This window comes from Periophthalmus magnuspinnatus, chromosome 1 (assembly GCF_009829125.3).
Source record: "Periophthalmus magnuspinnatus isolate fPerMag1 chromosome 1, fPerMag1.2.pri, whole genome shotgun sequence".
Taxonomy (NCBI): domain Eukaryota; kingdom Metazoa; phylum Chordata; class Actinopteri; order Gobiiformes; family Gobiidae; genus Periophthalmus; species Periophthalmus magnuspinnatus.
This window is the reverse complement of record NC_047126.1, coordinates 21,403,180-21,415,399: the sequence shown is the minus strand read 5'-3', so window position 1 is coordinate 21,415,399 and position 12,220 is coordinate 21,403,180. Positions and strand designations below refer to the sequence as shown.

Sequence of the window (12,220 nt, the reverse complement as noted above, 5' to 3'; positions counted from 1 at the left end):
CAGGAAGTAGTTTTCACAACCTTAAACTAGACTTATGATAAACCAAACATTTACAATATTGTTCCAAATGAAAAATGATCACCTTTTTGGTCTAATAATGAAGGGGAAATAAATAAGGGGAAATTAAACATGAAATGTATAAAAGAAAACGAGTCAAGTAAATTTTCTTACAGGTATTGCAAATTCCCATACAGCGCTATCTAGTGGTCAAACAAGTGAACTGTAACATGTATAATCCACCGTTACAGAACACATATTTATTCAACTACATGAAGCTGAGACACCGACCTGAATACACATATGAGTATAAGTCGCAACCCTGGCCAAACTATGAAAAAAGTGCAACTTATAGTCTGGAAAATATGGTAAATATTATTGGCCTTTAGAGTGTTGTCATATCATTTGAAACACATACAGCTGTAAAAAACTACTACCACCTTATATCAAAATTATCAAGGAATACTTCCATCCCATCCCATACAAATACTTACATCTCTTACCACAATAGTTTGACACTGTTACAACTATTTATGATTTTGTTTATAATTGTCCTTCAGGTCCTATTGCAATGCATTACACTGTATTTGTTGAGCCAGGGAGTAATAGACAAAGTGTGCAGACATGATTTGTTTATGGAAATACGGCAAAATGGCCAAATCCGCAGCACGGGATATCCTTCAAAGATATAATATTTTGATTTACATCGTTAATCGCTATGGCAACCGTCCTAATTTCTCATAATTCTGTCACCCATGGATAAAGTTTAGAAATGGTTTGTGCTACTTGCATATCTCTGCCATTGCATTATAACCTATAACTTAGTCTTAAAGGTGTTCGTCTCTATGGAGGTAGATGTTCCACAGTATAGCATTAAACTTATCTATCTTGCATCTATTCAATTACTTTTTTTTTTCTGGGAGTGGGATCACTTCTCCACAGATTTGACCCATATGTAATTTTCCATATTGTGAAAGATTTTAGGCAAAAGCAAAAATATCCCCATGGCCGGCCGTCCACTAGAAAAGTTACATTGGGTTTAATATATGAATCAAACATAATGTTTTAGAGAAATGGGGATGTTTCAATTTAAAAAATGTCCACACCCAAAGTTTTATGGGCAAACAACTTTTCATTTAGTAAATTGAGCTCTAATTACATTGTAGAAACAAATGACAGAGCTGTTCTGAGTTTCCTGTGGTGATAAAAGTGAAGATCGTAAAACAAAATACTGAAAGGCAGACGGAGGCAGGTTAGATCTTGTGGAAAAGAAACCAGAACTGAACCAGGACCAAAGTCAAGACCAGAGCAGGACTAACAAGGACTGAATCAGGACTAAAGGCAGGGCTAAAGTCAAGACAAACACCAGGACTGAATCAGGATTTAACCAGGACTAAATCAGGATTAAACAAAGTATAAGCCAAGATAACCAGGACCGAAGCTAGGAGTGAACCAGGACTGGACCAAGGCTAACCCAGAGCTAACCTTGGGTTGAACCAGTCTTAAATTCTCATAGACCTCCGAACATCATTATGATGGACACAGCAGAATTTGAATGGCAGTTAATCTCATGGTTCAGATGCAAATACAAAACATGCAACTACCTAGAACTACATAAATCATGATCCTTTGCTACTTATCAGTGCAGCCAAAATGAAGAAACCACTGTCATTATTACACTTATTTACTATTAAGGTCAAAATAAGTCCGCTGTGTACTGTCTGCTCTGTTTTCTAAAAGTTGTGAAAAGCGCTTATAAAGTCATTGTGGTGAATCATTAGGATGTTCGGAATGCATAAGGTAAGTGAGGAATAACTTTGGACCCCTGCAAAACATTTAAACTGAAATAGCCGTGTTTTTCATGCTTTTAAGAAATCTGGTACAGCATCTGCTATTTGCACAGCCTTATTTATTGGCAAGAAATCAATGTTTCAGTAAAGAGGTTTAATAAAAATATGTGCATTTCCTGTTCATTCTTCAAATAGACAAAATCAAAGTTAACTGTTTTATTAGCACCTAAGCCATGATACCAGTTTGATTAAAATGACTTACCCAGTTCATCTCGGAGGGTGGACAGTTCTTGTGTGAGTTCTTTCTTCTGTTTCAATGTATCTTCGCGCTACAAAAAAACATAAAAACACAAAATATTTTAAGTCAAGAACATTCATTTGCACATTTAAGACACCAGCCCTGCATATTTGGGCTGTGCTCTTGTGATCTCATGTAGGCATAAAGGAAGTGTTCCACTGTGTTTTTAAACTCCATACACATTCACGAGAATTATTCGGATGATTAAAGGCCTAGAATTGCCAATCTCTACTGAACTAAAGGTAAAAGGAGCTGTCAGCTTGAAAACTACCACTACATGACAACATAAGGTGGGACACAGCATTTGAGCTTTGGAGATGTAGACAGACTAATAACAAAAGATTACTCCAACATATGTGAATGAAACAAAAAACAACTTCAGGTATGTTTTTGAGGAGGCAACAGCATTATAACATGGCTTAAAGCTCACAAGTGTCAATTCTGTGTAATATAGGACCTTTAAAGATATGGGTCAGTAAGCAGTGGTCAGTGTAGCATTTCCTACAGGAGTTTACAGCCTGGACATGGTCAAAAGATCAAACAACCAAGATAAAAAAGACTATTCGACTGTTCTAACCTCTACAGTGCTATGTAGTTACTTATTTACTCCATAGGAACAAAGTCAACTGAAAAGATAGTGGCAATAATGTTAAAGATAATATCCTATCTTTATTTGGTTTATAATGTATTTAAAAAGTCTCAGTGTACAATACAAATAATCGTTTGACTAGTTGACAACTAAAATAATCTCATTAAATCCATCTTTCTCCATGGAGCCAATCAGGTGGCAAAGTTACATGTCCAGTACAGAAGAGAGGTGACTCTCCAAATATACATTTTATATAGTATTTTTTCTCTAGTTTGTCCTATCAAAATAAAACATGCAGGGGGGGCTACTCTCCACCTTAGTTCTCCCGAACAAGGTCCTAGTTCAGATCTGGTCCACTGCTCCTGATAGGTTCAACCCAAGAGACATAGAAGGATGAGCCAAATGCAGAGGATATATTTCTCTACCTGTCATCCCTAAACTGTCTCTGTTTAAGAATTAAGTTGTTCTTGGAATTTTTAAACAATATAGCCCGTGGCAAACCTTGATACTTATATAAGTGTCAGGTCAGTTCAAGCCTCTCCTTTGAGCAGTTACACAGATAAAAACTGATTTGTGTGAGAAACAGTTGAAGTTGCCCAATATATCGTTATACACTTTTAGAATGACAAGTTCAACAGTATTTTTTATTTAATATTAGGAAAAAGCACTGAACCAGGACTAATCCAGGTCTGAACCAGGACTAAACCAGGTCTGAACCAGGGATAAAGCTGAACTCAATCACCGAGACCAGACTGAACCAGGACTGAACCAGGACTGAACCAGGACTGAACCAGGACTGAACCAGGACTGAACCAGGACTGAACCAGGACTGAACCAGGACTGAACCAGAACTGAAGTAGTACTCAACAGGACTAAACCAAGGATGAAGCAGGACTAAATCAGTACTAAATCAGGACTAAATCAGGACTAAATAAGTACTAAATCAGGACTAAATCAGGACTAGATCAGGACTGAATCAGGACTGAACCCAGACTAGACCAGGATTGAACCAGGACAAGTCCAAGGCTGAATCAGGACTATAGGAAAAAAGCAGGACTGAACAGGCTGAAAATATATCTGCTCCCATCAAAATAGAGCTGCTAGACAAGACCTTGGGCTATTTCAAAATTGTATTACAAAATAGAGCAGAGATGTATCTATCAGATGATCCTAGAATTGAGCCATTATTTGTGGTGTAAAGATAATTACATATATTGCGTCACTGATAAAAAAAAAAGATGGATTTAACTTTTCAAAGAGCTTGAAAATAGACATTAAACTGACCAATTAAATACAATCCAAAGTTGTTCAATGTAGAAGATAATTTAAAGCAATTGCCATTATACAACTGCAAATTAAAATCATTTACTCTGGAATATTTAGCTGGAGAAGATTATGCAGGTTATGTGAGATGATCTTTGCCTCTTTGATTCTCAACACCCAAACTCCAGAGACGTGTTGCTCTTTCAGGTCAAAGGTCAGGTCATCAGGTCAAACACACCAATACACTCATTTTTGTTCAATATCGACTTCAGCTTATAGCAAAGTTTAATTACGTACAAAACTGGACTTAACTACCATTACATAACTGCATACTGATACCGAAGATTCCAGGGATAAGTGATTGCAGCGTCTCATAGTGAACAACCAGAATGTGGCTAAAACAGCCAATGGTAACTTTGCTGGCAATTGGACCTCTGAAAAGAAGAGAATAACTCTAGTAAAAATGGCTAACCACCTAATGACTTCACGGTGTGTAAGTTAGTGTTTTGAGCTTCGGAGAGGGAGACAATTTAAATGTATGGATGGATGCGTTTGGATGTGTGAATGAAACAAACCACAACTTGTTCCTGGTGACGAAATGCAAAATGTAAAATTTAGACCTCTACAAACTTGTTCTGGAATGTCCCTGTGTGTCAGATGCCCTCCCTGTATCTCTGTATGGTCTTATTCTGTGTAAAAGCTGCTAAAGTTGTAGTTTAAACCTCTACAAACATATTCTGAAATGCATGGGATTCTTGTATTAAAGCAGTAGTTCAAATTTTAGTAAGTCTAAATGTCAATGCATCTAAATGTGTTAAAAATGCACTTAAATAACTAAATGAATATAACATTTTCAAATAATAATACAACCTAATTTTCCAAGAGCATGTTTTTAAAGTTTATTTCAATAAGCAGCCCACAACAAATTAACTCTAAATCCAAAATATAACCAGATCTCACATAAACCTGTATCTTTCATATTATCACAATGTATTAAACCATGACACAGATCAGTCTAAACTGTTTATTTCCTAAACATTATATCTTTGGTCTGTCGTTGCTGCACACGTCCTGACAGCTGCACTAAACCAGAGGACCCTACTAAAACAACAGTAGCACAGCCATATACGTTACAATAGTGTTTGGACTTTTGCTTTCACAGTCGTAAAGTCCATCTGTCCAGTGTGGAGTAGGGCCACAGTGAGAACAGATGCTGGACATGAGTAAAACAAAGCAAAGTACTAAGATTTAAAGTACTGATTTTGTTGGGTTCAATTATTTGTAAAGTAAGGTAGAACAGTTAGAATCAAAAAGGTAGATTTTATTCATGATTTGGTTTAGTCTCAGTTCTTAACATTTTTTACCTCAGGGCCCGACTTTTTCTGAACAAAGTATCATGGGGCAAAATCTCATATTAAATTATTAAATTATTATTATATTCTTCTGAATTTGGGGCCCTAAACAGGGTGTGCTATGGTTACGAATCACTGCTTTAATGTACAGTATGTACGTTTTTGTTTTAATTTAACTGAGCTTAAAGTGGCAAAAATTCCAGTAAATGTTGAAAAAGAATATGAAATCTCAACAACACAAATTTGCCACATGGCAGAAATGTAATGTTTTTTTCATCAATTCATTATTTTGACCAATGACTGATGAGGAAATTAAAGCATCTTTGCTATGTTGCAACACTGGAATTGCCCTGCCCCATTGTCAGAGATATAAAGATTTTATCTTATCTAATTTAACTGAACTGTAAAAAAAAGGCGTATTGCAGATTTTTGTCATATCATGAAGCCCTAATCAAAAATTGCCGCTGTTCAGGCAATAGAATGTCCTATACAAATAACTAAATGTCCATGTGTTTCCTTTGGGTCTTATTCTGTGTAAAAGCTGCTAATCCTCTAGTTTAGACCTCTAAATACATGCTCTGAAATGCATATATTCTTGTATTAGTTTATCAGTTCATGTTTCACTCTTATCTCAAATGTTAATGTTCCTGGATGTACAGTGAATTGACTTGTAAATGTAGTTGATTCAGTGCTAAGATAGTTCAGCTTGTGCTACTGGCTAAGGTACAAGTTTTTCTGGATAAGTCAACATTGCAATTGCAAAATAAAGACATGTGGTTTCAAATATGACACACTGACATTCAAATGGTTTACACAAAAGATGCAAACTAATGAGAAAATGAAACATAAAATGCTTTATTCAACAACCAAGATTAAACCAGGACCAATCGGGGTCTAAACCAGTACTATACCAGATCTAAAGCAGACTATATTCTATTAACAATATAAATCTTATTTGTGTTTGTTTAATAACAAAATGCAAACAGCTGTGAACTGTGTAATATTGTGTAATACATTATAATGCCCGTACATAGATGACAAAAACCTGTTTAGGTCCATAATGCGTGAGGACAGCTTGGTATGAGAACTACGAAAGCATCTAAGCACTCCTTTTCTAATTCCTTTTAAATGAGCAGTTTGTCAAATATTCCATTCAACTTTCACATACTTTAGTTATTAGTGTATTGTTGGAGAAAAAAGTATCTTAAGGAAGAATAAACCAGGAATAAAAATTAACTTAACCAGGATCAGAAAAGAATTTAGATTAATCCAGGGCTACGACTATAATCAAAGACTAAACTAGAACTAAACCAGGACTAAAACTGCACCTTAACCACGTCTGACTAAATCAAATCTGACTAAATAAGGACAAAATTTATCTAAACCTGGTCTGGACCTTGACTAAGCAAGGACTACAAATGGATTAAACCAAGGCCAAGACACTGGACTTAATGAGGATGAAACTGGGGCTTTAGAAACAATCACAAAACAAGGTAAAATAAGGACAATTCCCCAGGAGTAAACCAGGACTTAAATGTGCCTAAATGTTATCTAAACATGGATTAAATCAGGACTGAAACTGAACTAACCAATCCAACCAATCCAAGACTATGGCAGGTCAAAACTCCCTGTAATATAACCATGACTAAACTTTGCCTAAACTTCGTCTAGACATGGACTAAACCAGGATTATATCTAGACTAACTTGGGGCTCTAGAAACAATAGCAAAACAAGGCAAAATTTGGAAAATTTCACAAGACTAAACCAGGACTGAAACTGGACTAAATCTAGACCATTCCAGTACAATAGCAGGCCTAAACTCCCCATACTAAAAAAAAGACTAAGCCAGGATTAAACTTCGCCTAAACCTGGTCAAGGCATGGACTAAACCAAGGCTACAGGTGATCAGGACAAGATGCCCAAAAACTGGAGTAAAGTAGCTTTTACACCAGGCGAGACCTGGTCTGTAAACTCCATAATAACTAACAAAACTATTCTTGCATTAAGATCTTACATTTTTCTATATATTTAAATTGCACCAACCTTTCTTTTCTTCTTGAGCTTCTGTTGATTTGAAGGTGGTTTGGTTTTATCGGGGAGTGCTTTGCTCCCGTTAGCTCCCATGTCACGCTATGGTCCCAAACCGGATCATAAACAATAACAAACGTTCATGCTAAAGCTAAAACTATTACCACTTATGCTGCTTATGCTAACTACTGCTACTCTCGCTCCTGCGTCTTTTACAGCTGCTCTCCAAATGTTAGGTTGTATTGACAGACAGTTCATCTGGCTCCAGGCTCCTCCCACTCTGTACCTGCCACATAAGTCCTCCCCTAAGGACATACACTGCTCTCTCTCTCTTCTCCCTTTCTACCTCTATCCCTCTCTCTTTCACTCTCCATTCTCCCAGTACCTTTCTCTCTTTCCTCTGCCTCCCTTTCTTTCTCTCTCTCTTTCCCCTCTTTCTCTCTTGTCTCTTTCTACCTCTATCCCTCCTTCACGCTCATCTTTTATCTTTCTCTCCTCTTTTTTCTTACCTTTCTTGTCAATATAATATAGTATTGATTAGTATACTCTTTTCTTTATCTCTTTTCTCACTGTTTTACCCTACTGACCCTTCCCCCACCCCCGTTGCCCTCTCTCTCTCTCTGTCTATTTCTTTCCCTTTTTCTCCCCCACTAGTCCTCTTCGCCTCACTCTCATTCTCTCTCCATTTCTCTCAACTCTCCCTCACTTCTCCCAATCCTCCCTTTCTTTCTCCTCTGCTTCAGTCCTGTACTCTTTCAGTTTCTTTCAGCTTCCCCCTCGCTTCTCACTTCCCTCTCTTTCTATCTCACCCTCTCTCTCTCTTCTACCTCTCTCTTTCCCTCCCTCACTCTCTCTTCTTCACAACTTCTGCTGCTTGGAAACTGTACTGGAATGTGAGTTATGTCAGTTGCCCCTCCCACCTTATTGCTTATCTTTCACTCTTTGAGTTTGTCATGTGCACATAACACTAGAAGGAATGGCGCATGTTTAACTGCCAAATTTCATTGTTTTTGTTCTTTCAGGTCTGTAAAACGTAGGGATGATCTCATATGGAATTTTTCAGCTGACATCAATATTCAACATTTGTTTTGCTGTTGTGGCCGATAAACAATATTTTCCAATACTGATATTAAGATTTAAAAATCTGTAGTACAGACCAAAGTTATGTTAAGTTATAGTGAATTTTACAATTTAACTTACTGGCTTTGTTAAAAAAAACAAAACTATATGTATTAATCTGGGATATAAATATTTTATAAATATTTTCACTCATTAGTCTGGTCAAAAAGATAAATCCAATGCACTGAGGACACACTGTGAATGACACATGGGCACAGAAACTTGTACAGTGCAGAAAAAATATTGTTGCCAAATATCAACCAAATGTTTAATATCGCACCTATAAATATCTGGGAAATCCTACACCCGATAACCAATATACTATCCCTAATAAAATGTGCCAAAACAGTCACATTTCTTGAACAGAGTTGTTTAACATTCTTCAGTGAAGATTGTGTGGAAAAGCACAATTTATACAATAGAATGTAATTGTAGTTTCTTTAAGTGGTCTCATAATAGTTCTGTTATAGATCAAGTTTGCAGTACTTATGCTCCACATTAAGTGTCAGTATTAGTTTTAGTATCAATTAGTATCTGGCTGTCAATGTTTCTTCCCAACCCTACCACAGGATCATGGTGTCTTCCATTGTATTGAACCTTTTTACGACAAGTCATAAAACATTAGCCATAAGGAGCAGAAGAAAGATCCACCCACCAAAACCCCCTCTCCTCTACCCTTAAAGGACCCTTAAAAATGCTTTAAAAAAGATACAGTTCTTGCTCAGAGTGTAGATTATCATGTTTTTTATAGTTTTTTATGTGCATTGTCCGTGACCTGAAGTAAACTAAAGTAAACTAAATATACTGTGGAACATTCTAGGCTCGTACTGGTTGGATCTGGTTTGGTCCTGGGGTAGTCCTCGCTGTAAGTGTGCTGTGGTTTATATTCACTAGCACCTTTTTTTAAGTACCAGATTAGATAACATTGGTAGAAGTGCTTTAGATAAGACTTCACAGCAGCTGGGACATTCCTGCACCTCCCACATATGCGCTGCCTACTACAACTCAATTCAGATCAATTATATAAACAAGGGTACTACTACTACTACTACTACTGCTTGGGCTGGGTGATACTGACAAAAATGAAAATCCTCATAACATACATATATATACACAACATACACTTATATATCTATATATAAAATATTTTTTAACTCTAGATCAAAGTTATTGAGGACTTAATAAGGAATCAAAAACTAAAAAAACAAACTTAAAGAAGGCTTAAAAAATCAGTATCCAGGATAACACGTGTGTCTAAATCAGGATTAAATAAACCTAAATCTAAAGCCCAAATTAAAAGTAATCAGGACTTGAGAGGCAGCAAATCTAGAGGGGGATTAAACCAGGACTAAACAGGAACCAAACCAGGACTACTAAAGCAGCACTAAAAACATGAACTGTAACATGCCTCTCTTACAAATGTACTTTTAATGTTAATTTTTTGATGATTATTTATTTTTATTTTGATTGTATTGTGATTTTAATGTATTTCTTTTTCTGTAAAACACTTTTAATTACTTTGTGTTCGGATTGTGCTATATAAATAAACTTGCCTTGCCTTACATACAACATTTTGAGGACTTTTTTAAATTCAAAAGATGTAATATTAGTTTTAAATAGTCAATCACTATGACAATGGCCCTAATCATTCTGAATGAATACCACAATGGGAATCCCCAGTATCACTACTGGTCCACACACCACATAATGAGAACCGCTCTTGCACACATAGAGCTTAGAAAAGGAACAGCATGCTCAGACTTATGTAACAGCCCATAAACGTGTGTGGAGATAACAGGTTGTTTTTATATGAGACTTTCCCTCAGCCAAAGATATGCACAAAGATAACTGCTCATACACGGGACAGAACTCACACTAAACAGGTTTAGGTCTATGTAAATGATACGCTCCACGCCCGCCCCAAGACTCGACCAATCACAAAACAGAACTGTAGTTTGGACAAAGCCAAGGGTGAAACACCAAAACAAACATGGCGATGCCGGCAGGCATCTATTTTAGCGGACACACAGACTGTTTTGTTTGTGAAAAACATGCAGGAGGTAAGTGTTCGATTGTTCTGCTGTTGTGGCACTTCAAATATCAGCTTGGAGTATTTGTCTGAACATTTTCAGCAGAAACGATTCCAAATGAATAATCAAGCAGCCCTATCACCTCTACATGTAATAGTTATATTTTTATTTAATTTATCTTTATTTATACAGGAAGAGCCCAATGAGAGTACAAAACTCTATGTTATGGGCACAAACAAAACAAATAACTGCATAGGTCCAAGTGTGATTATATTTACTTATTACTACTTATGATTATTAATGTGATTTATTATCAGATTATTGAAGTGAACTAGTGGCAACAAAGTATCCAGTTTTACATGTCCTTGAAATGTAGTACATTTTGGGATTAGTCTATAGTACATTACTCAAAGCATTAGAAACACGCAAATAGTGGTTAAAATGGTCAACTGAGACCATCCATAAGTGACACTGGAGTAAAAGTGAAGGGCAGATTAGCAGCAGCTGCCTCTAAAACCATAACTCCACACAAGCTCATAATGACACTGCAAATATTTACTATGCTCCTTCAGTGAGTCCTTATGCAGACAGACACATCCTGAACGCACATTAACCAGGGCAAACACACAGAGAGGCACTTATATCTGCTCTATTTAACAATTCTACAGAGCACAAACTGAGAAAAGAATTTATACTTCTTCAAGAGGGTAAATTTGCTTGCTACACGGCCATATTGTCATGAAAATGCCTGAACTCATCTCATCCCTGAAGCTAAGTAGTGTTGGGCCTGGTTAGCACATAGATTGGAGACCACCTGTAATACCAGGTGCCACATTGATACAACAAATATGGAATGTGTGTAGGAGCTGATGGTGCAGGTTGGCAGCCTCGCTTCTGTCAGTTTGCCCCAGAGCAGCTGTGGCTACAGTACCACCGAGTATGAAGTGAATGAATGCACTGTAAAGTGCTTTGGGTATTCTGAAAGGCGCTGTATAAATCTAATGCCTCCTTATTATTATTATTATTATTATTATTATTGAAGGGTAAGAATGTACGTGCTTATGTGTTTGTTTGTATATTGTTTTTAAAATAGTATTTCAACAATGTGACCCCGGGCAATATCTATAAATTTATTTTTGGTCAATTTGTCTATATGCTTTGAATTCCATTTATATTTTCAATATTTCCACCAACCTGCTCAGGGACTACAGGTGTAAATTAGCATTCATGCTATAACTTGGCACCAGCATCTTTACTATAACTTTTGTCTAGGTTAATGTATTGTTATGCACTGTCTCTGCACAAATAAAAACATGCCATATCATACAGCCAAACATTAAATTATATTACAGTAAAAGACAATAAAAATAAATGCATTATCAGTTAGTTTACTTTACCATATTTCACACTAGTTACAGGAAACAGTGGTTTCCAAAACAAGTCCATCACAGGAGCTTATGTCACAGCTTAGCCACAATCACTATGCTATTATTCACAACACCAGTGCAGCCTATAATTTATGAAGAACCACAAAGGATACAGTATAAGGAATATTACTACTGTCAACGCTACCTCTCTCTCTCTTCCATCTAATACTGAATTTGGAGACTTTCAGACCCAATAAACTTAGTTGATAATAGGAGAACTGGAACATCTAAAAAGTTATTTTATGTTATGCTAAGCCTTGTAGTTCTTAAAGTGCTTGTAGTTCTTAGGTTCGACTAGCTAATTTGACTAAAACATACTTAACCAT

The 12,220-nt window shown here is 36.4% G+C and overlaps 1 protein-coding gene across 1 annotated transcript in view; it reads right to left on the bottom strand.

Moving 5' to 3' along the window:
• Positions 1-12,220, bottom strand: part of LOC117369651 (microtubule-associated tumor suppressor 1 homolog) — a 61,122-nt gene that overhangs the window by 11,902 nt on the left and 37,000 nt on the right. The window contains 1 exon segment of the mRNA XM_055230494.1: positions 2,050-2,116. Within this exon segment, the coding sequence (XP_055086469.1) occupies positions 2,050-2,116 (67 nt within the window).